Source organism: Lissotriton helveticus, chromosome 5_1 (genome assembly GCF_964261635.1).
Source record: "Lissotriton helveticus chromosome 5_1, aLisHel1.1, whole genome shotgun sequence".
NCBI classification, from domain to species: Eukaryota; Metazoa; Chordata; class Amphibia; order Caudata; family Salamandridae; genus Lissotriton; species Lissotriton helveticus.
Window position 1 is genome coordinate 2,029,606,598 of NC_136065.1, and position 25,639 is coordinate 2,029,632,236.

Genomic DNA, 25,639 nt, shown 5'->3' on the forward strand with positions numbered 1-25,639 from the left:
TGTTTCCACTACTGTGAGAAATTGAGTTATTGTTTGAGGAGGATGAAACCCTGCTCAAGCAACAACCACAAAAAGATACTATATCTGAAAGAGAATATTAGTTATGGATTCCTCACCTTAGAATTAACCCTAGGCATCAGACTAGCTCCGTAGAATTTGTCTCAGCAGTACCCCTGCATGATGGTAGGTGTCATCGGTCGACTCCGTGTTTGCCGATGGCGTCGTGGTCGCCGGAATGATGTTGCAGTTTCTACTTAGAGGCCTACCCCTGCGCACTGAAGCCAGTTATTTCTTTTTCTGCACCAGCCAGCGCAGATTCGGAGAGAGCGGTACCGTGAGTCACTTTTTGCGACTTTTGTCGATTTCTTTTTTCGAGTCTTTCGACTCTTGGTGCACAGGGATGTCATCTCGGCGGACGGGTTTCGAGCTTTGTGGCTCCTGCTACAAGCTGGTGATGGACCCCCATCTTGTGTGCCTCTGGAACGTGGCCACGAACCGAAGTCGTGCTCCGACTGCCGACCATGGACATGAAGTCTTTACGGGAGCGGTCCCGAAAGCTTCTAGCGGCCCGGCAGTACGCTCCGTGCCGATCAAGGTCGTGGAACCAGTCATGAAGCCGTCATCACCACTCCTCAACGAAGTCTTCGTCTTTGAGTAAGTCAAAGCACAAAAAGAACGAGAAGAAGCACAGTCGATCTTTGCATTCTCCCTGCCCGTCGGCTGACGCGACCCGAGATGCTGACGGTAGTCATCTGACTCTGCCCGCGGAGCCTGTTAGGTCGGCTCTGGGCTTCCCTCCCTTTCCGGAGGCCGGGGCGACCCCTGCCCATCTTCGTAGTTTTTACGAAGCCATCCCCTTTATTTTTGGGCAGCCCGACTCTGCCAGTACGCCCTCAGGCAACACGGACTAGGCTGGGGCCTCTAGGCCTTCGATGCTAGCGGCTTCAGCTCTGGTGCAGCAGTGTAACAAGGGATCGAGGCCTGGATCCCGATAAGCACTGGTCAACCTTGTGACACCTCCGGATCCAGTGGAGAAACCTCTACCCCCTCCGCTGGTTGTGTTAGGAACAAGTGGAGCGGTGCACTACCCCAACAGTCTGTTTCAGTAACAACAATTGGTCATTTTTCTTTTTTTAAAAAAGGTTCTTTATGTAGTATTCCAACAGATTTGTGCAACAAACCTCAGCCAACGCGTTTCGTTCAAGGAAATTGAACTTTGGCAGGGCGTATATTTGGTCTGAATGCTTAGAGTAGGTTCCAAAGTAAAAGGCCTCGTCTGACTCGACCGTGTTCATATGGGGAACTTAATCCGAAGGCGATACGAGGAAGGAGCACAGGTTTTCCACTGCTACAGACATATCTCTTGGGTCCTTATCATAATGGCACATTCGGTCTATGGAGTCACCAACTTATACGTGACCTCTCCTTCATATGAACACGGGCAAGTCCGACAAGACCTTTTACTTCGGAACCTACTCTAACCATTCAGACCAAATATACACCCTGACGAAGTTCAATTTCCTTGAACGAAACACGTTGGCTGAGGCTTGTTGCACAAATCTGTTGGAATACTAAATAAAGAACCTTTTTCAAAAAAAGAAAATGACCAATCGTTGTTACTGAAACAGACTACTGGGGTAGTGCACCTCTACACTTGTTCCTGGTACTTTTGTACCCTTTTCTCTCCTGGTGTTCTCTATCGCCCTGAGTGGCTACCAGAGGAGTGTGAGGAGGACTGGGTGGGGTCTGTGGACCCTTTGATAGACCTGTTGGATGAACCAGACAGGAGAGAGGAGTTGGGTGAGGCCAGTAGTCTGGACACTTCTCCAGACATTGGCCGGCTTTCTCCCCCTACTGTGGCTGCGGAGGAGGGTGCATCATATTCAGTGGTGTTGCATAGGGCAGCTGAGGCCTTCAACCTTGAGCAGTTGCGGTTAGGACTAACCACTGACCGAAGTGCTTCAACCGGCAGCGGCCTCTTCGGAGCTGCTGCTGCTGCTATCAATGAGGCCCTCACAGACATCCTTTTGGGCACTTGATCCAAGCCCAATACAAGAGTTCCTGTGGATAGGATGATTGCCCAAACCACCGCCCGGCTCCGGGTAACCCCATTTTCCTCTCCTAACACCCTACTCCTGAGAGCTTGGTGGTCCAAGCCTCGACGTCCAAGGGTGCATTCACTACCGCACCACCTGATAGTGAATCCAAGAAACTGGACCTCCTTGGGAAGATGTTTTCTTCCTCCAGCTTAGGACTGCGTTCGGTGAACACCACATGTCTCGTGGGCCGTCACTCCCACTCTGTATGGGACACGGTCGTGCAGGTGCTGCCACAGTGTCCGAAGGAGGCTCAGGCCGTGCTCTCCTGTGCAATTGCCGAAGGGAGAGACACAGTGCAGTTCGCCATAAGATGTGGGCTGGACACCGCCGACTCGCTGGGCAGGACCATTTCAACGTCAGTAGCCCTGAGACGCTACGCCTGGTTGAGGTCCACTGTCTTTTCGGGTGATGTCCAAGCTACACTTTTGGACATGCCCTTTGTTGGCCGCCGCATGTTTTGCAACAAAGTAGGCAACTCGCTCGAGGGCTTTAAGGACTCCAGGGCTAAGGCCAGTTCCTTGGGCCACGCTTCCGCCTCTTGCCCTGCACAGTCTGCTTTTCGCCCCTTTCGTGGCTACCGTAGGGGTGTCCCGCCACATTTCGTCCAGAGCCACAGGCCTACGCAAGCTGTCCAGCCTCTGCACTGCTGGGGACGTGGGTCTGGGGGCCAACGGGCGAGTCAGTCCACCAGTGCCCCCTCTGCAGCAGCCTCCAAGCCATCCTAGTCCGACCTTTCAAGGGCCTCATTCGCCAGTGGGCGGCAGGATTCGCCATCAACTCCCCCACTGACTAAATATCACGTCCGACAGGTGGGTTTTGCAGATAGTAAGAAGGGGCTACTTCCTCCCCTTCGAGACTACCCCTCCATCGATGCCACCTAAATTCAATCGCATTTTGGAGGATCACTTGGCCCTTCTCCAAGAGGAAGTCATAGCTCTCTTGGCCAAGGGAGCCATTGAGTGAGTTCCTGCCCCAGAAGTAGGTTGTGATTGTTATTCCCACTACTTTCTGGTGCCCAAGAAGGACAAGGGCCTATGTTTTATCTTGTATCTCCGGAACTTCAACCGCTTCCTCCTGATGGAGAAGTTCAAAATGTTGAAATTGGCTCTGGTCCTGTCTGCCCTCAACCCTGGAGGCTGGATGGTAGTGTTGAACTTGCAGGACGCTTATTTTCTAGTCCCCGTCCTGCCGGCTCACACGCGTTACATACGATTCACGGTAGGCCACCATCACTTTCAGTTTAATGTGCTCCCATTTGGCCTTACCAGTGCCCCTCGGGTGTTCACGAAAGTGTTGGCGATGGTCGCAGCTCATCTGCACATATTGGGCCTTCCCTTATCTAGACGACTGGCTGTTGAAGGCGGGCTCGCTCCAGGCTGCTGTCTCCCCCCTCCAGACTACGACCGACCTCCTGCATTCGCTGGGGTTCACCGTCAACGTGCCTAAGTCACACCTGATTCCTTCCTAGAAGCTCCTTTTCATCGGAGCGGATCTGGATACAGCACAGTTTTGGACTTATCCTCCAAAGCAGCGAGTTCGGGCTATGGATCCAATCTTTCAGCCTCTATCCGGGTTTCGGTCAGAATGACCCTGAGGCTACTGGGCCTCATAGCCTCCTGCATCCTACTGGTGGACTATGCCAGGTGGCGTATGCAGGCTCTGCAGTGGGACCTGAAGTTCCAGTGGGCACAGCATCGGGGGAATCTTTCAAATTGTGTTCTGGTCTTGGAGGGCACTGCACGACAATTGCAGTGGTGACTAACTAAGCGGGATTGGGTCAACAGCAGGTCCCTCTCCCATCCCCAGCCAGAGTTCACAGTGGTGAGAGATGCATCACTTCTGGGGTTGCCATATGGAAGAGGAGGAGATCAGAGGCCTCTGGTCTCTGGCGGAGACCAGAGACCTTCACATCAACCTTCTGGAGCTTTGGGCGATGCGTCTTGCACTGAAGGCATTCCTTCCTTCTGTAAAAGGGAGAGTAGTGCAGGTGTTCATGAACAACACCACTGTCATGTGGTACTGCAACAAACTGGGCGTGTAGGGGTCGTGGACCCTATGTCATGCACTTTGTCTCTGAAATGGTTGGAACATCAGGGCATGTCCCTGGTGGTTCAACACCTGGCAGGTTCTCTGAACGCCAGGGTGGACGACCTCAGCTGCCGGTGCATGATAGATCACGAATGGCATCTTTACTCGGAGGTGTTGCAAGGTCTCTTTCGGAAGTGGAGAAAGCCTTGGTTAGACCTATTCGCCGCCGAAGAGAACGTGCAATGTCAGCAATTCTGCATGTTGGAATTTCCAAGATGTAATTCGCTAGCCGGCACTTTTCGTGTTGCAGTCCTCTACACACCTTTCCCCCTATACCACTTCTGCCCAGAGTGCTGAAGGTCATCAAGCGCAACCGGGCGCAATGCCCATTCTTGTGGCTCCTGTTGGGCCACAGAGAGTCTGGTATCCCGAGGTCTTACACATGGCCATCGATATTCCGATCAGACTGCCTCTTCGGGAGGATCTTCTGTCTCAGCAACAGGGTACAGTCCTCCACTCGAACCTATACAGCCTCCAATTCATTGCGTGGAGATCGAGCTGCGATAGTCGACAGCTTTCGACCTTCCTCCCAAAGTCTGTTACGTTATCTGGTTATGGCAGCCAGGCATTCCTCCACCAAAACGGTGTACGCCTGTAGGTGGAACAAGTTTGTGGCATGGTGCGCAGCAGAGTCTGTGGATCCCCTTTTTGCCCCCCTTTCAGAGGTTCTCCTAGTCATTCTTTCTTTGGCCCATCAGGGCTCTGCACTGGGCACTCTCAAAGGCTATCTTTCAGCCATTTCGGCCTTTCTTCAGCTTCCTGACCAGCCTTCTCTATTCAAGTCCCCTATTGTAAATCATTTCCTTAAGGGCCTTACTCACTTGTTTCCTCCAATTCCTTTCATAATGCCCCAGTGGGACTTGAACCTGGTTCTAACCTATCGTTTGTGTGCTCCTTTCGAGCCGCTACATAACTGTTCTCTCAGACTTCTCGCACTTAAAACTGCCTTTTTGGTTGCTATCCCCTCTGCTCGCAGGGTGAGTGAGCTTAAAACTCATTCTTCCAAACCTTTTTCTTTCTGTTCGTCCAAAGTTATCCTTCGCACTAGGAATTCTTACCTTCTCAAAGTGGTTACCTCTTTTCACGTAGGACAGACCATCACTTTGCCCACATTCTACCCGCCCCGCATCCTTCTAAAGCGGAAGAGAGGCTCCACCGTCTGGATCCAAAACGTGCGCTTGTCTTATATCTGGTTCACACAAAATAATTCCAGGTGGATGACCAGCTCTTTGTGGCAATGTGGGTGCCAAGAAAGGTCGTTCTTTGCATCAAAATCTGCTATTCCTTAGCTAAAAAGGAGCCTCCAGTGGGGTTGCGCGTCCATTACACCACAGCGACCGCAGCAACTACTGCTTTGGGACATGTAGTCTACCTTCATGATATCTGCCAGGCAGCTACGTGGGCTAAATTACACACGTTTACTTACCACTATTGCCTGGACAGCCATGTCCGGAGAGACTGCTTCTTTGGCCGTTCATTTTTCCAGGATTTTCTGGTGTGAACTTAGTTCGCAGAGCCACTCCTGGGTTGGTATTGCTGGGGTACCTATTATACGGTGAGGAATCCATAACTAATAGTCTCTTTCAGATGAACAAGTTAACAATATATCTGTAAGAGACATATATTAGTTATGGATTCCTCACTGCCCCACCCATCCTCCCCGTTCCGCAAACTGACTTCTAGGGTAAGGGACTCCCTTTCAGGGCCCTAGTTTGGTGCACCAGTGGTCAGTGTCTTGCATGGCTCTGCGCTTCTGGCATGGAATGTCGTATAAAGAACTGACGTCCATGCGCAGGGGCAGCGTCAAAGTAGATACCGCAACGGTATTCCGGCGACCACAACACCAACGACAAACGCGGAGTCGCCCGACGCGCATGGGTAGTGCTGAAGAAAAATTCTCTGGATCCAGTCTGACGCCTGGGGGTAATTGTAAGGTGAGGAATCCATAACTAATATATGTCTCTTACAGATATATTGTTACCGAAGGTAAGTGACTTGTTCATTAACGTGCTCAAGCCTCTGGTAGCTTGGCACAAAAGCAGTCAGGCTTAGCTTAGAGGAAATGTGTAAAGCATTTATGCAGCACTCATACAGAAATAGAGCAAAAACGCAATACAAGAAAAATCTTATTCGAACTATATATAGATAGAGTAAAATATAATAAATTATTCGAGACCCCAATGGCAAAAATCCAATCAATGGAACCGAATATATAAAATTTGAAAGATTTAGGTAAGTATAGCGCATAAAAGCACAAAGCAACTAAGGAAATAACAGAAGAATTCCGGTAAACCCTAATGTTAATAATATTCCGGTAAACCCTGTTGAGACACGGATACATGTGGAAGCAGTCAACAGTGTCTCAACGGTTAATATTTTAGAGGCAATTACTAGAGTGTAAAATGAATTACAAAAGGAAGGCAAGAGAAAGGGGGGAAAAGTATTGATTTTGCATTGCCAGTCATCGCTGGCAATCGCTGTAGTACAAAGAGTTGTTCACCATAATTTCTCATTGGTGGTTAGTGCAGGCAGCGAGATCTTGATGCAAACGAGCCCAAAAATTCAAGATTTCTCTTTTGAGTCCATAGCAGTGGACTCTGATGCCAACCAAGGGCCCAGGACCTGAGGAGGCGCATCCTGGAGATCATGGACTCACTCTTGCAGAGGCCAGCAGGGCCCTGGCAGGTCTACTGTAGCAGGGCAGCTGGGCACTCGAAGAGATTTGCAGGGAGGCCTCTAGAGCTTGTTAAGCCCTGTAGCTTTGAATAGGAGGTCAGTCAGCTGACCATTGAAGTAACGTTAGGGAACCTGGGATGGAGGGACTAAGTACCATCTTTCAGAAGTGTGCCTCGTAATCCAACTTTACTATTAAAGAATGTTTTAAATTCCAATTCAGTAGAGACTAAACCTGACTTTCCTACTGTTCCCAATCAAAAGTTAGCACCTATTAAATGTAATAAGATAACAAATATACGTTTTTCACTGCCTGGACAGGTAAAACTTAAAAGTGCATGTCCAGCATTTTAAATACTCTGCACTCTACCCTGTGAGTTGTTTGAGCCAACCCTAGGATTGACTTGTATGTAATAAAAAGGAAGGTTTAGGCCTGGCAAAGGTTTATTGGCAAGGTCGAAATGGTTGACCTGAAACATGTTTTAAAAGGCTACTTAAGTGGATGGCACATTAAGCGCTGCAGGCCCTTTAGTAGAATTTAATTTGCAGGCCCTCAGTACAGGTAGTACCCGTTTACTAGGGACTTATAAGTAAATTAAATGTGCCAATTGGGGACACCCTATTTTACCATTTCTAAAGGCAAGAGCACATGCACTTGATAACACTGGTTAGCACTGGTGAAGTGCACAGAGTCAGAGCTACTAGAACTTAGAGAACTATTGGCAGAAAAAAAAATAGATGCATCTGCCTAGCTGAAATGGGTACTGCTTATGGTTTCATTTGTCACAACTCACTGTTATGAGGAACGTTAGAAAATACGTGGAAATATCAAAGTGAGAGAAAAGTGTTAAGAGGAGCTTGAATTATAAAGCAAATGGAAAGGTGACAATCTATCTGGAAATTAGACAATTAAGCTGGCTAAAAAAAGAATCTAGTGAGACATGAGGACTCTATTTTAGATATATTTTCTTCTTATCATATAGCAATGGTTCTGACCTGTCAATAAGAGACCAACTTTTATCAAGTAATCTGTTTAGTAACCAGAGGTCTGGAATTAATTATTTATCTACTCTGAATCAATGAGATACAACAGGATTGGCCAATGCCAAGAGAAAATATGGCACCACCTCAGTGAGATTGCTGTTATGGTTATTTACAAATAAATATAGTGAATGAATCTTGACAACGCCCCTCCTAAGGTTGGTAGTACTTGTAGTACCTACTCCTCACCCTGTACTTTGAGAATGTGTAGAAGGATTGTTAATAAGAAAACAAGTATGATTGGACTGATATGATTTGGGATCTAATGTATCAACTCTTTATTTTTTTTAATGCAGCTACTTTTCCTACAGCACGGGGTAAGTTTAATAAATAGTAATAAATGGTTTTGTATAACCTAATTGCCAATGTTGCTTTTGATGTTACAATTCCATCATTTTCTTCTTACTTTCAGAGTGGGCGTATATTAGAAACTGGGCATGTGAGTAAAAATCTTTCATATTGACAGTCACAAACTCTTAATCTTGGATAGAGGCTAATTGAGAGCCAAAGGAAGGGCAACGACAGTGCAGACAAGGCTCATTCGGCTGTGGGAGAGTATATAATTCATCTGGGGTCAAAGAAAGTTACAAGGAAGTGTTAATGTAAGACGTATTACATAAAGTGCCCTTGGGGCACAGCGGGTGTTGCCCCCTTGGGATGAAGCCACCCAAGCCACCACATCATCGCAGCGACTGGCAACAGATGCAAGCCTTGCTTTCACCATAAACCAGTTCCAGCAGGCATTGGCAATTCTAAAAGGACTCACCTTTGCAAATGTGTTTTAGCCATGTTGTACATCAGAGTGGATGCTGTTCAGCATGGCAAAAGCTAGTGGAGTGGAGTGGGGTGGATTAAAGTGAAGTGTTGGAGAGTGGAGTAGAGTGTCAGAGTGTAGGGGAGAGTCAGAGAGTTGTGGAGTTGAGTGTCAAGTAGAGTGGTGTAGCACAGAGTGGAGTAAAGGACTAAGTAGTGGTGTGGTGTAGCATAGAGTGGAGTAAAGTGCTATGTAGTGTAGCACGGAGTGGAGTAAAGTGCTATGTAGTGGTGTAGTGTAGCACAGAGCGGAGTAAATTGCTATGTAGTGTAGCACGGAGTGGAGTAAAGTGCTATGTAGAGGTGTAATGTAGTACGGAGTGGACTAAATTGCTATGTAGAGGTGTAGTGTAGCATGGAGTGGAATAAAGTGGCATTGAGTGTCCTTGAGTAGACTGTCATAGAGTTGAGTCATATAAGATATATAGATCTAGATTATAGATATTGCGGTGACACTTGCAAGTACCGCATCCAATGTTACCATACTAGGTGACCTTAACCTGCATTTAGAGGGCCCTCTTAAATCAGAAGCTATGGGCCGTGTTCAAGATCTAATGGCCATACAATTAATACAGAAAGTCACAATCCTAATACATGTTATATTAGAACCAGTCTTTTCTAACAATGTACAACTCTCAGTAGACAGCCACATCCCAGTGCCATGGTCGTACCATTTTTTAATTCAGATTCACTGGAAGTTCCCAACACCAATTATTAATATACAATCTTCTAAGAGCTGGGACCGAGCGTGGGCAAAACTTTCAACTGAGATTTGGCCCACAACCTTGGGGAATTCTAAACCTTTAGGAGACCTTGACCCCAGCATAGCTTCTGATAACTTTAATCAATGGGTCGAATCCTCCTTGGACACCATTATACCACACAAATGGAGTCAAAAAAGGCCTAAGGAAAAACTATCACCATGGTACTCTCCTAAATTACGGGAACTCAAACAAAAATGTAAAACACTAGAGAGAGCCTGGAAGAAAGAATATAGTACAGAAAAAAACAATCATAGAGAAGCTCTCAAAATTTATCAGGCAGAAATAAAGAGAGCGCAAGCACAATATTATGAGGAGAAAATTATATTGGCAGCTAACGTTCCTATGAGAAATTTTCCTAATAGCGAAAAACCTTACAAATTGCCCCTCGCCTGAGCCCACCTGTAGAATCTGCACAGCAGCGTTGTTAGGAGTTCTTTAATGAAAATGTTTTAGATATCTACAACACTTTCCCTCATGCCTCCGGCCCCGATAACGTGTTCATGGAAGTAGAAACCTCTGGGGCCAGTTCATGTTTAGAAGACCTTCCTGCTATAGATTTGGTCACCTTACCCCAACTTTTTTCCAAAGTCAAATCAGGATTTCCTCTCGACGCGGCCCCGATGCACATGTTGCGCAAGGTGGAGGACGCCATACTACCTGTGTTACTGGAAGTATTAAACTCCTCTATATCCTCTGGTCAAGTGCCCAGGGCATGGAAACATGCAATGATGAGGGCACTACTAAAAAAAAACTAACCTTAACCCTGACGTATGGGGCAACTATCGGCCGATCTCGCTTCTCCCCGGGACCAGTAACATTTTTAGATAAGTATGTAAATAAAATTATTTACGATTATCTAGAAACCCATTCGATACTGCATACTTCCCAGACAGGCTTCCGACCAAATCACGGCACAGAAATAGCCTTGTTAGCAGTGGTGGAAGAATCACAGAAAATCCTTGACCAGGGAGGCACGATGGCGATCATCTTGCTTGACCTGAGTTCCGTATTCGATACGGTCAATTATAACAATCTTTTTTGACAGACTCAGAATGGTGGGAGTCTCAAGCAAAGTCCTCACTTGGATCATGTCTTTCTTAAAAGATAGGTCATATAAGGTCTTTGAGGGCACCTACACCTCAAGAAGGGTGCCTCTCACATGTGGAGTCCCACAGGGCTCTTCTTCGAGCTCCACCCTGTTTAATATTTATTTAAGACCCCTTGCTGAGTTGGTCCTGCCATATGGGATCCATATAGTAACCTATGCAGATGATACACAGCTAAGCTAGTGGTGGCTTTAAGCCACCTGAAGAAGGTGCCTGCTAACCTAGAATCTTGCCTGGGAACGGTGGTCACTTGGATGGACCAGTCGTGTCTCATCCTTAATGGAGACAAGACGGAGCTGATGATCCTGGGTAACTATTCCACCAATACAAACAGACTGAGCTGGCCTAGTCGTCTTGGCCCGCCGCCTAACCCCAAAGAAAAAATTAAAAGCCTGGGAGCATGGTTGGGTAGCTCACTTAAATTTGATCACCAAGCAGTACAACTGTCATGGGATTATTAGACAGACGCGAAAAATCCTCCCAATGCTTACGGTAACAGCATAAAGAATCAAGTTCCAGGCACTGGTGATGTCCCGGCTGGACTATGGGGGAATTCTCTGTACTTGGGCACTCCAAAGGCCACCACAAGAAAATTGCAGGTTGTGCAGCCTGGTTGGTGCAAACTATTCCTAAATCACAGTCTGCAAAGCCTGCACTGAGATCATTGTACTGGCTACCAATAAGGGAACTCATAATGTTCAAATCAGTATCCATAGCGCACAAAACCCTTTGGGGACTGGCCCTAAAATAAAACTTCCCCTCATCGTCTTTTACCGCCCCTTAAGATGTCTGCGATCATCCAACCTGTTCTTGCCAACAGTACCTAAAATCAAAAGAGCACGATCCGGAGGTCGCATGTTCTCCTACTGTACTGAAAAATTATGGAACACTCTTCCCATCTATCTCCGCTCAACAACCCACCATCTCTCGTTCCGGAAGCAACTAAAAACATGACTCTCTTTCAGAATCTTCCTTAAGATTCTTATGTCGATTTCCTGTTGCCAGCGCTGGGATGCCTAAGGGCAGCCATGCGCTCTATCAAATATAACTAATTATAATAATAATATTGTGGAGTGGAGTCATGTCATAAAGTGGAGGGGCGTAAAATGTAGTACAGGGGAGTGCTGTGGAGTGACATTGCATAGAATGGAGTAAAGTGGGGCGGCAGAAGTTTTATAGTGGGGGCTACAAAACTCTGGAACAGGCTCCCTAATTCCATCAGAACTCTTCCTTCTCAGATAACCTTCAGGAAGGCTCTTAAAACCTGGTTATTTAACAAATAGATGTCCCAGCTCTTCTCAGGATCACTATCCCAAGACACCGGATGGTATTTGCACGCTTTACACATTTTAATAACATAACATCGAGTGGAGTGGCGTAGTGAAGAGGGGAATACAGTGTCACAGTTTGTTTTGGAGTGTCGTAGGGTGGAGTATGCATGTTGTGATAATGTGTTGTCTGTAATGGCAGTGCACTTTCAATTGATATGTCTATTAAGTTTGCAGACATACAGTTTTACTGATAATACTATGAAGCATACAAACAATAATGTGTGGAAATGGCATCACCAAGTGTATTGATTTGTTTTGATTGTATTGAAATGTTCCCTTCACAGAATTACAAAAAAAAGTGCTTCATTTGTCATTTCCGAATTGTAATATATTCTGAAATATGATTATAGTTCATTTACAGACATACATTTTGTTTTGTGCTAGAACAATACCATACTACAGCTTTTCATCTCACATGGGTACCTCGTTTTGAGTTACCCACCAAGATTGTCACATAAATCTTCTCGCTTTGAAGTCAGGGAAAAAAAAGTAAACGCTAAGCTTCCTCTGAAGACCGTGTTTAAAGAACAAGGTGACCCCAGTAGTGAGACCAGGGGTAGTATTAGGCATTGTGTAGAACAAAGATCTAGTGGAGGCCTAAAGGTACTCTGGTAGCCAGGGCCACTAATGATTTAAGGTCAGTATTAGTCAGAAGAAATATTGCAAAAAAGTCCCAGTGGGACTTGGATACTCAATATATGTAAGGACACAAGGTTATGTGGAATGACAACACATTTATTATCAGCGTAAATGGAATATCATATACTTGGGTAATAGTTCTAGTGCTCACATAGGAAGTGAAAGTGCGTGAAGTGGGGAAGTGCTGGTGACATTTAAAAATGTACATCGCATTGAAAAACAACCACAGTAGTTAGCAAAACTCCTAAATAAATTGAATGCAATAATGGAGTTTTGGTTGGAGAGGTCGTCGGCGTTGCGAGATCTTCATCAGGACGAGAGAATGTGAGCAGATAGAATCCATAGAATGGAGAGAAGAATTTCATAACCTTGGTCCTAGGAAAAATGTACATACAGCAGTCGTACACAGGGTGATAGCTCTATTGTTTGGCCGTGTCTAAGGTGAGGCCAGGTGCAGATCAATTGCTAAATGAATTGGAAAGAAAGATTGAACGTAACAATTACGAGAGAAATGCAATGAGTGCTATAGCATCGAGGGAAAAGCTGAAGGGTCGAGCGCTGCATAGCCTACATCGGATTAGCCGTTGGCATACACCGGAGTCAAGGTGGGACTGACCCAAAGGGGGTTAGCTCAGATTCAAGGGGAAGGAACTCGCCAGTCGCTGGGGGAAGAGAAGGCAAGGAATGGTTGCAGGACCCTTTGCGGCTTAATCAGTAAGTCTACTTGATTTTAAAACTTAATTCACTAGTTCCTCGCTCCGCTCCCTGTTATTAACCCTGCGATTCTCTAATCTCAGATCCTTCGGCACAATAGGCCCTCACACAGACGTGCCCGCATACGGACTTCAGTTACGCCCAACCCTTGGGCCATCGAACCTTCACATCGATCTACCTACCAGTTAGCCCAGTACCTATTCTTCCTCCCCCCTGCTTAGCACCCAGGCCTGCAACCATTACTCACCTTCTCTTATAACCACATAATCACATAACCTTGTGTCCTTACATATATTGAGTATCCAAGTCCCACTGGGACTTTTTTGCATTATTTCTTCTGACTAATACTGCCCTTAAATCATTAGTAGACCTGGCTACCAGAGTAAGCATCCCTGTTTTAGCCCATTCCGCAAAGGGATGGGTTTGGTTAGACCTTTTTCTCCCCCCATTTGTATTCTGCACCATGTTTATGTATGAAGGGAGATTTTTATTGTTAAGAGATCTTTGGGAATCCCCATTTCAGCCAATTTTGTCCACATTGTCAATCTATCTACATTATCGAACGCCGTCGAGAAATCAATAAAAGCACAATATAAAATTTGGTCCTTAAACTTCACAAACATATCAAGCACTGTTTGTAGCACAGCAATGTTGTCCAAAGTAGACTGCTTTGGGCGAAACCCAGCCTGATACATGGGAATAACTTTTCTAGAAAAAGCCCAGTCTTTTAAGTGTTCCAAAACACAAGCAGCAAAGATCTTGCCGGAGGCGTCGAGGAGAGCTATTTGTCTATAGCTTGCGAGACTTGTTCTTACGCCTTTTTTTTAAAGGGGGAACCACCACACTCCCTCGCCAAGAATCTGGAATTTCTCCACTTTTCTAGCAATATTGGAAGAGAGGGGCTAAGAATTTTCCCCAGACGTCAGTGTTTTTTTGTAAGACTTTGATAGGTATCTTGTCTGGGCCCATCGCTGCTGAAGACCTGGCAGAGGAAATCAGAAAAGAGATCTGGACGGCTGATATTTCCATTGGTTTCTGTTCGGGTAGTTTCTTCAGTGCCTCATCCAGACCAGGGAAAGAAGGGTCATGATGGTTAGATTTATAGAGCCTTAGAATGTAGTTTTCCCAGTCAGATTATGATGATACAGGAGTCGCTTGAGCAGATTTACGTATCCCCATCCGTGCAGAGATTATTTCCCAGAATGATTTGTTATTGTTGTGTTTTACTGCTAGTTGAATGTCGACCCAGACACAATCTCTTAGTGCTTTCTTTCTTTCTCCTTTTTCCGTTGGTGGAGTTTTTTCAGTTTCCTTATTTCTCCTTGTCTTAGCACACAGAAAGAGCGAAATTGCATTCTAGTCAATTTATTTAATTGTCGAGAATTAGTCTCCAAGTATTTTCCCATAAGGCATGTTTTAACAAATTCTCGTCTCGAGGTACTTCCTTGAAGAGAGGCGACCACCGACTGTAAGGTTGCCTCAAATCTATTTATTGGATTGCCAGTAGTACTCACAGGTGTGACTAAACTCTGTCTGATTCGTGCCAAAAAATAGGCCACCTGAGAAGTGAGGAGAGGCTTTTGGTGGCTAATTTTTAGAGCTATCCCTCCCCTCACGGCCTTGCTTTCTTCTCACACAGGAAGACATTTCCAGAGACAACTCAAATGTTTCACCTCTAAATGCCAATGATCTGAGACACCGAGCCCCATACTGTCCCATAAACAGCTGTAGGATTGAGGCATAAAACTGGTAGAGCTTCTGAAAAAGTGGTAGGCTGTGTGTTAATTGATAGAGTTGGCAATTATAGAAACGTGTAAACTCAACAGAGCCGAATCTTCTCCGATAGAACACTGATGTTCTCTTTTACGAATCGAAAAAGGATGAAAATGAAAAACTTTTAATTGGAACAGCCCTTGGTTAGTGCTTAGATGCAAATACACTTGCCCTCTAATTAATAATTATCCGATTTTTAGGAATCACAGATCATACATGCCATTCCTAGAATTACTCAAGACTAGAAACGCCCTTTTCAAGTGCTCTTAATCACTTCTCTTCTGACCTACAGATGAGTGATTGATTTTTATTCCTACCATTTCATTACAGAGACCTCTAGTGGCCTTCACTGACATTAGGACCTATAGGCTTAACACTATAACCTCTTTCGGATCACTGTATTCCCCCATTCCTAAAGCATAGATCTCTTGCTTGATGGAAAGTTATCCTCCTTAAAGTAGATTCTCACCTTTCACCTGATTATTTCATTATATTTATCTAGATCGTAATGAAAAATCAGTTGAAATGGGTTATAACACTCCCCACAATATGAATACATAAGTAACATCAGGATCTTGCTCAACCTTTTAATGTTTGTGTAGTGCTGAAATCTAATCTCTCATTCAATCCTGTGGATGTAGTTATGTATCATCCTCTTTCTGCTGCAGTGCATTGAAGGCATTCCTGCTTACATATTTTTGGCACCTAATGTCTTCCTTGAGGATCTAGATCTGCATTGGGGTGGTGGCAAGGATTCAGTTGTATCCTATTTCACGTTTTAGGAAAAATGATCTGGTGTATTACCATACCAAACCTCAACTCAAGAATTGTCCAATTTTGGACTGAATTGTCTATAAAGGTATCTCTTATGAGTGAATTACCCCCTACCAGGAGACTGGTCAGACCACTCTGATTATCTCCTAATTCCTTCTCTGTATTCGCTGCTCTAGGGAAACGACTTCTTGGAATCGCTCACACGCTCGTGCATGTGAAAAGGCCTACGGCGTGCGGTTACAAGCAGCGGCTCGCAGTGTGCCATCTGTTTTGTGTCAGATTTCACACAAGCACATGCGCATCACTCACGGGACGCTGCAGCTGCTTTAATTTTTGACGCCACTTGGCCGCGCGCGCACCACTGCCCATTCTCTCTACACATTGCACTCCCTTCCCCTTCTTTACATGTTGCACTCCCTCCCCCTTCTTGTGTGGCTCCCTACCTGTGGTGGGTTTGTGTCTGCTCTTCCACACCTGCGTTGCTTCCTTCGCCACCTCCATGTACCTGGGTGCCCCTCTCACTGTAGTTGCCCTCCATTCCCTTTTCTTGTTTGCCGTACCTCTCTCCCTGTACCTGTCTTAGTTCCCCATCCTCTGTACCTGCCTAGCCAAGGCGTCCTGCCCTGCTCCCTGGCCTGCCTCTGTAATGACCTGTCAGTGCTCTGCGGTTCCCCCAGGGCGTAAGAGCGGTTATGAGAGTGAGAGCAGTGTGCTGTGAGTTGGCAGTTAATGCAGTGTCATTTGCAGCAGTTCCGTGCTGACGTTGCTGCTGAGGGTCCAGCAGCGTATGGTGGAGTTGACCCTACAACCTTAAGGACAGAGCTTGTGCCGGGGTCTTCCACCTCCTGTGCGCCATCTGATTGCGCAGCTGGTTACCTCCTTCCCTCGTGAGATTCCCTTCAAGCTGCCACGCACCCGGCTCCTAGGGGAGTCCTTACGCTCCTGAACTCATAACCATGGACTCCTCCTGTGCCGAGGAGGGCACGCTTCCCTAGTGCTAGCAAACTCTCACTGTGTGGGACCTTATTCTTTCTCTATTGTGTGCAGGGCCCTGAGCAGAGTTGGCCCCACCCTTACTCCTCGTGGGTCCATCCAATTTTCGGTCCTGTGGAGACGGCTGCACTGTTGTGGCACACCTCCCGCCTGGTACCCTCGTCTTGGTGGTAGTGTATCTTGCATGAAGGAAGGGGACTCTGCTGGTACTGCTGTTCCTGAACTCTCGCGCCTTGCATGCAGTATATGCTGGTCAGCCTGCAAGGGGTCCGTCCCTGCTGACAAAGGTACTCACGCCTGACATGATGTATCTTTGGTTGAGTGCGGCCATGATTTGCATGTACATTCCTTCCTCTGACACTACTTGTGTGGTGTTATCCACAGCACCGTGCTTCCTCCAATTTCTGTAATCTTGTGCAGTATCTTTTCTTTCCTCTGGCACCCACTACTGGCTCTCTCCTCCACGTGCAGTGCTTGGGGTACACTGGTTGCCTCACAACAGCGCTACAGCGACCACCTCACACTGAGGAAAGCTAACACAAGGGGCATAAGAGCTGCCATCACCTATTTACCCCCACAGCAACGAGAGCAGGCGGCTATAATTCATTGATGTTTGTATTTAAAAGTATAAATTGTAAATGAAAGGGAAGTTTTTCCTCTTCTCATTCATGCGGCGTACGTTTGTTTTGCTTGTAATCTCGCACCCAGTGCGACAAGTAGTAAAACCTGTAAATGTTAAGCAACCAGAATAATGGGCTGCATGTCGAAAAACGTATAAGGTCCCAAAGGCGAGACCTATTGGCTATGCCAATGCTTGTTCTTTCTGGGCATAATCAGCAATAGGAAAGCCATCCTAGCATAAGAAGTGGACTTTTTAATGTATTAAATTGGCCCTAAAGCAGAAACATTTCAGCTGTGATACAGAGAGTCACTGAAATGTAAGGATGGGTGAGCTTTACTGAGGATGGCCAGCACTCTTTGAGCAGAGAGGCTCAGACACATAAAAACTTAAAGCTGTTCATTCCAGAATGGAAGTTCAAGAAGGGAGAACCCAAACAAAAAATATTTGCCTGTTTGGGGTGCCAAATAGGGTGGAATAGGGCCTAATGGTGCATTGAGCGTTTAGCATTTTGTGGGGTGACTCCTGTTGAAAAGACGTACAGGTCACTGGGTCCCAAGGCGAAGCCAGGATTAAATCCCATACCCGTCATTTCAAAGGTTCGTAACTGCAGGGAATGTGCATCATTTCTGAGGGTTGCTAGAGAGTCTGGAGACCTTTTGAATGTTAGTCACCAACTATTTATAATTATTTCATGATTGCAGTGCAGGAGTTCTACAAGCACTTTGGATGGCTTAAGGAAATTGTGAGAGTCAGAATATCTGATATGCTATGCTGCAGCTGTCAAAGTTTAATATAACCGTGCAGGTCAGATCTCACCTTTTTTTTAAAATTAAACTGATGTGGCTGCTACCTTCGCCATTGCTGCAGGTAACTACTCCTGGTCTTCATCTCTACTCCTGGAAGTATCCTGAACCTGTATGAGACATTTGTGTAGACACATCATTTGCATTGTCACTTTGCTGTTAGCAAGTAACTACTGGACATGTCTCTGGCTATATTGGTCTGACCTGTTGACTGAGATTATTGGATCCAATGTAGTTACCAAACGACTGATGCAGTGACCCACTTTCATAAGGAGGTGGCACTAGACTGATGTCTCTGGGCTGATCATGATAGCGTTGAGACCCCTGATCAAGGGGGCGTAATGCATTAGCCTTCGCTGTATGGGAGCAGCATGGGTGACCAAACCCTGTTGGAAGGTGAACTGCTCATCCACGCTGCATTTAAGGGCATGCAAAAAAATTGGTCATAGCAAGGGCGAGTTTGGTGGGAGAATTGGATTGCTGGGATTTATGAGTTTGAATTGTTCCGCAGGGTGGTATTCCTGCATTGCATGGACACCAATGCACTCTGGGTGTAGCAAGTGGATATATTCCTTAGGTGGGGTGGAGTGTGGCACAGCATTTTCAAGGAAATTCTGACCTAGCTGGGCACTCAGCAACAATAAATGCTTGAAATCTATTTTGGCATTCATAGCAGGAATAATGTTCGATGTCAAGATGCCGAGGTACATCCTTACTTTGTTCACGATGAAGAAGAGACAAAGGACAGGGGCCTGGTGGACTTCTAACGCAGTTCAGGCTTAATGTTGATAGACATTAGGTGGGTTTATAGCATTGATTATAACTGGGTCTGCTAGAGTTCTCTCATATAAACATGACTTGTTGAAAACACCTGGCATGCAATTCAAACTTTTCAGCTTCTGCTTTGCAATATTCAGGAAACCATTGAGACGTTCATGATGTTTCCCATCATACATCGGCACATCGGCACATCGGTAGCATCACTAGTTTCCTTTCAAAATCATCTTTTAAAGAAGAAGCATTGTAAGAGGAGTTCATTCACCACGATTCATCTCCGCAGAAGTTACATGACTGGTTTTCTGCCAACACTACCTTTCAAAGAAGAGGCCAAGCAAAAGGACTTAATTTCTTATCATCCATTTCCACAGGAAGTGACATCCCTGGTTTCCCGACAAAACCATGTTTAAAAAAGGCAAACATGACTACTTAATTGTGCATCATCAATCTACAGCAACATCGCTGCATTTTGCATCACCCATCTGCACAGGACATGACATCACTTTCTGCCTTCTCCCTACTTCACTTTTCATAATCAACATATCATGGATATGTATGTAGATTTAGAGGTATGGGCTGGCTTCGGGGACCCAGTACTTGAGTACTTGGACTGGTTTGAAGACATGACCGACCTTCATTCAGGTAGCTTATTGTGTGCTGATTGCTTATATTCCAAGACGCATCTAAAGAACAGCTCGGATCGCAATACTGTAAGTAGATTTTTTGTCTGACTAATTAAAATCATCACAAAGACAGCACTTCGCAATACACACCAATAAAATATTAAATACACATGTACATAAAAAATGCACCTGTACAAATTAATGCAATCATAAAAATTCCATAAACTACATTACCTTGGACAAGACCAAAAACAATTGAGCTAAAATCTCTGAATAATAAAAATATTCAGTGCATTGAATTTGAACAACTAGCAAATGACTGTATAAGACTTTACAGTGTCTAGTGTTTAAAAACAAGTGGCCTACTATTATCTGATCCTACAAAAACCCCTCAGAAGGACATAAGCAAACAAGGCTAAGCTACAGATACAAGCATTTTTTCGGCAATTGTTAGAAACTTTATCATCTGATAAATAAATGGAATAGAAACTACAGAAAATATAGAATGAGAGCCTGACTAACAGTTCTAACCCCTACTTTAAGAAATAAGGGGTTTGGCCATTTGCCGGGCATTGCTGGAGCTGCGGGGGGGGGCTGCCGAGTTCAGCGGAGTTCAGTGGATCTTCCCGGCTGCCGAGCTAGGAGCAGCTGATGTGTTGGGGGCAGTTCTCTTTTCCTGCTCCCTCTTGCTGGTGCAAGGCAGCCGTGGAGCTGTGGAGGAGTAGGAGGGCGTCCGTTTACAATCACATCACGAGAGGAGCTGCCTCTGCCACAACAACAAGGTGCGGTAAGCGGGGCTTTCGGGCGGAGGGTGCTGGAATAGAGGAGCAGACGGGGGTCAGCAACCCACTCTTTTGGGCCAGAAGCGCTAACACTGAAAGTGTCTTAAAAGTCAATGTCAATTCTAAGTCCGCAGGAACTGATTTAACTGAAAGTTGGGCCCCAAACACCTATACAAACTCAAACTGTAAGTCAGGGGGACCCCCCGAGAAGAGGCTTTTTTTCTGACACCGATATAACCATTGTCAAGAGCAAACTGCAAGCCCTCTCCAGTGCGGTCTCAAGTCAGAACAACAGAAAAATACAGCTCAGCCAGAAGGAGGTAGCGGTTAAGAAGAAAGGCCCTGTCATCGACAACCTGGGAAGCGGAAGGGAAAGGGGAAAGGTAGGCAGAAGGACATTGACCTAGGAAACGTAGATAATAGTCATAATCTCGCTTTGGACTCAGAGAAGGGGCTTGAAGGAAGCTTTGAAAAAGAAGTTGCATCTGAGATAGAATCAGAATTAGAAACAGTGTCAGAATCAGATCCACTCCAACTACTAGGCAACAAAATCCCAGGCAATAAGAGACTTCAGTCTACATATACTAATAAAGCAACAACGGGGCGATCAAAGGGCCAGAAGGAGCTAGCCCAGGGAGAAGCCAGTTCTAGAAAAATCAAGCTTACAAGAGTCACACCTTCTCTGAAATCCTACTTTAAGGCCCTACCCCAGATCTTAAACCTAAATCAGGAACAACAGCTCCTGACTACTGCACCAGCCATGTCTACCACTACAAAAAACCCTGCCTCACCAGTCATACCTAGTGCGGAGCTCCCAGAAGAGATCATGGAACAGCCAAAAATCTCAGGCCTGGATAACGATGCCAGAAAGCTGAATAGCGCCAAAATGCCTGGAACAGAGCCCTCGGTCATAAACTCAGCAGGTTTAGAAAACACGGGTATACAAAGCGTCCCGGACCAAAACCCAGGTGGTCAGAGAGAAGATAGCGAAGACACTATACAGCGCATACTTCTCAACATGAGCAAGGAGATTAAATCTGGTTTCGAAGAGTCAAAAGCATGTTTTGCGGAATCAAGGCAAAACCAATCTGAGATCCGGGCCATGTGTGAGAATCTGGAAACCAAAGTAGATGGACTTTTCGAAATGACAGGGTGCTTAGAGACAACGGTGGGAGAGCTTAAAGCAAAGCTAGATCACGCCGAAACGAAAATTGCGACGATGAGAAGAGAGGGAGAAGCAGTAAAAGAAAAAGTTGAGTCCTTGGAGAACTACTCAAGAAGGAGCAACCTCAGGATTTTAAAAATCCCGGAAGGAAAAGAGGGAAGCAAACTTAAAAAATACGTGGTAACCCTGCTTAAGGATACTCTGCGCCTAGAGATGTCAGAATCAGACCTGGAATCTGACATACAAAGAATACACCGAGGCCCCTTTCGTTTAAATTCAGGTAGGACCAAACCCCGGAAGATCTTAGTAAATTTCTTAACCTATACAACGAAGGAAATGATTCTGACTCTAGCACTTAAAGCTAAAACACTGAAGACCTCAGATTTTTCCTTTGATATAAGATCAGACCTATCTAAAACTACTTTAGATAGGCAATGGGAGCTTGGTCAGCGTATGGAAAAGTTTAGAGTCTTGGGTGCAACAGTACAGATGCAATTTCCGGCCTTCTTGAGGATTATGTTTAACAACAAAATGTATAATATTAAGACTCCTCTCGAGGCCGATGAATTATTAGTCTCCATCAGTGAATTTTCCCGCACTCCTAGATGATAAAGAGATTCAGGAAGGATAATCGACAATTAAATAAATAACAACTGTGTCCCCCGCCTCAAAAAAGAGAAGGGAGAGAAAAGAGAAAAAGAGAAAAGAAAAAAGAAAAAAAAAGGGAAAAATAATAAATATATATATCACACGAAAAGCACCCCACGGAAAGAGGCCACTACACCATGATATGTTCGATCTATCTTTAATTGCAGCTTGCCAGCAGTAATGTTCAAAAGGCACACAGCAAATAATGTCAGCCAGACGCGTTTCAGGACTCATCTGTCCTTTCCTCAGTGGCCATCGTAGAAACATTAAAAACGGCAAAGGTCGGCACTTATATAATCAAGTTCCTGCCCCAGTGGGCGTGGTCCTAACTTGGCCTCTTGGATCTTGTAGTGCCGCAGTGCAACTCCAGTGAGTCCGTTAATTGAATGGTTTTTTTCATCACGCTTGTCTTAATCCAAGTGGTACTGTGGGCAACATTCAACATACCTGCCCCGCTTTGTAACTGCAATCAGCGAACTTCGGTGTATCTGACTGCCAACACCATCTGGCGTCAGCACAGACCCGCTGCACCGCGGTGAGCCTCTTTCAACAGCAGCTGGGCGTAGCTGCTAATTTACATCACACGAAAAGCACCCCACGGAAAGAGGCCACTACACCATGATATGTTCGATCTATCTTTAATTGCAGCTTGCCAGCAGTAATGTTCAAAAGGCACACAGCAAATAATGTCAGCCAGACGCGTTTCAGGACTCATCTGTCCTTTCCTCAGTGGCCATCGTAGAAACATTAAAAACGGCAAAGGTCGGCACTTATATAATCAAGTTCCTGCCCCAGTGGGCGTGGTCCTAACTTGGCCTCTTGGATCTTGTAGTGCCGCAGTTCAACTCCAGTGAGTCCGTTAATTGAATGTTTTTTTTCATCACGCGTGTCTTAATCCAAGTGGTACTGTGGGCAACATTCAACATACCTGCCCCGCTTTGTAACTGCAATCAGCGAACTTCGGTGTATCTGACTGCCAACACCATTAAGGTGTAGTGGCCTCTTTCCGTGGGGTGCTTTTCGTGTGATGTAAATTAGCAGCTACGCCCAGCTGCTGTTGAAAGAGGCTCACCGCGGTGCAGCGGGTCTGTGCTGACGCCAGATGGTGTTGGCAGTCAGATACACCGAAGTTCGCTCATTGCAGTTACAAAGCGGGGCAGGTATGTTGAATGTTGCCCACAGTACCACTTGGATTAAGACAAGCGTGATGAAAAAAACATTCAATTAACGGACTCACTGGAGTTGAACTGCGGCACTACAAGATCCAAGAGGCCAAGTTAGGACCACGCCCACTGGGGCAGGAACTTGATTATATAAGTGCCGACCTTTGCCGTTTTTAATGTTTCTACGATGGCCACTGAGGAAAGGACAGATGAGTCCTGAAACGCGTCTGGCTGACATTATTTGCTGTGTGCCTTTTGAACATTACTGCTGGCAAGCTGCAATTAAAGATAGATCGAACATATTAAGGTGTAGTGGCCTCTTTCCGTGGGGTGCTTTTCGTGTGATGTAAATTAGCAGCTACGCCCAGCTGCTGTTGAAAGAGGCTCACCGCGGTGCAGCGGGTCTGTGCTGACGCCAGATGGTGTTGGCAGTCAGATACACCGAAGTTCGCTGATTGCAGTTACAAAGCGGGGCAGGTATGTTGAATGTTGCCCACAGTACCACTTGGATTAAGACAAGCGTGATGAAAAAAACATTCAATTAACGGACTCACTGGAGTTGAACTGCGGCACTACAAGATCCAAGAGGCCAAGTTAGGACCACGCCCACTGGGGCAGGAACTTGATTATATAAATAAGTGCCGACCTTTGCCGTTTTTAATGTTTCTACGATGGCCACTGAGGAAAGGACAGATGAGTCCTGAAACGCGTCTGGCTGACATTATTTGCTGTGTGCCTTTTGAACATTACTGCTGGCAAGCTGCAATTAAAGATAGATCGAACATATTAAGGTGTAGTGGCCTCTTTCCGTGGGGTGCTTTTCGTGTGATATATAGGTGTATATATATATATAGGTGTATAAATAAAAGAGTAGGCTTTACAGCCATAATAAAAAATATATTTTTTGGGGGGGGAAATAATAAAAAAGGGGTATTTAGATGAGCACATAATATGTGTAACTAAATAGGGGAAAAAAGGGAAAGGGAAGAAAAAAAAAAGTTAGACTATTAAAAATAAAGACAATGTAAAAAGAAAAGAAAAAGAAAGGATGCTCCTCCTCTTTCTCCTCCTACTCCTTCTTATGTCCCAAGATTGATTATATCTTATCCTTTTCTTACTTTCAAGATCTCAATCGGGTTTACTCTGAAAAAATAAGGAGAGAGGTGAAGGGGTAGAGGAAAGGAAAAGGGAAGATAAGGGAATGGACAAAGGAAAGTAAAAAAGAACCTCAACTAAATATATAATCTTGATCAAAATAACCACCACTTAATACCGATATGATCGACCGACCAATAGACTAGATAAAAGGGGCCCCAGGTAGGGGTACGTCGGGGACGACAACCTGGCCAGTCATCTGGCCAGAGTAAGTAGGGGGGGGGTTTCCAAGGGAGTGAGGGGGGTGGGAGAGGAGAGAAAGCACAAAAAAGTCCTCGTAACCACAATTTAAAAACTCGAAAACTTATTGATTCTAGGGCACACTACATAAGAGTGGTCAATTTCCAAAACAATAAACGGATATATACTGGAAGGTCAAATGAAGAGAAAACAAAAAAATATATATTAGAGGGAGAATGGGTAAAGCAGGGCAATGGATTGATAGAGAAATATGAGAGACATTAAACTTCTCTACTGGAACGTAAATGGGCTGCGCGTACGAGGGAGAAGAAATAAAATTATGCAGTACCTCCGAGATTCGTCCGCGCAGATCATAACGATCCAGGAGACACACTTAAATAACCAAGAGATCACAGACATATAAAACAAATTAAGATGGGTCGATAAATTCGTTAGTACAGACCATAATGCTAGCATTCGGGGATTAGCCATCATATTCAAAAAGGGCGCTAGGGCTCAGATCGAGGATTGGAAGGTAGACCCGAACGGTAGATGGCTAATAGCTAATGTCCAGCTAGACCTAAGGAGATTTACCCTAGTAGCCTATTACGGACCTAACCAAGATGACCCCTCCTACATAAACACAATACAAAATCATCTGATAACTATCACTAATCCAATAATCTGGATGGGAGACTTTAACCTAGTGTTAGATCCCAAACTGGACAAATCCCCTAGTTCTAGGGCAATAATCCATAATCAAACAAGAGCTGCACTACTGTGCTGTATGTCCAATTTGAGACTGGAAGACTTTTGGAGACAGAGTGCTGGGAAAACATTGGGGGTTTCCTACCACAATTACAAGTACAAGCATAAATCCCGAATAGACTACGCTCTATTTAGTTTCTCTCTA

General features: G+C 45.4%; 1 protein-coding gene across 4 annotated transcripts in view; it reads left to right on the forward strand.

Annotated features, from left to right (window-relative positions):
* Positions 1–25,639, forward strand: part of LOC144756206 (E3 ubiquitin-protein ligase TRIM39-like) — a 230,767-nt gene that overhangs the window by 144,291 nt on the left and 60,837 nt on the right. For 2 of the 4 annotated variants that reach the window (XM_078645818.1, XM_078645819.1), the window contains exons 8-9: positions 8,198–8,218; positions 8,314–8,340. The exons of the other annotated variants lie outside the window; for them this stretch is intronic. In XM_078645818.1, coding sequence (XP_078501944.1) covers positions 8,198–8,218; positions 8,314–8,340 — 48 coding nt within the window. The remainder of the gene's footprint in view (positions 1–8,197; positions 8,219–8,313; positions 8,341–25,639) is intronic. 4 annotated transcript variants of the gene reach the window in all.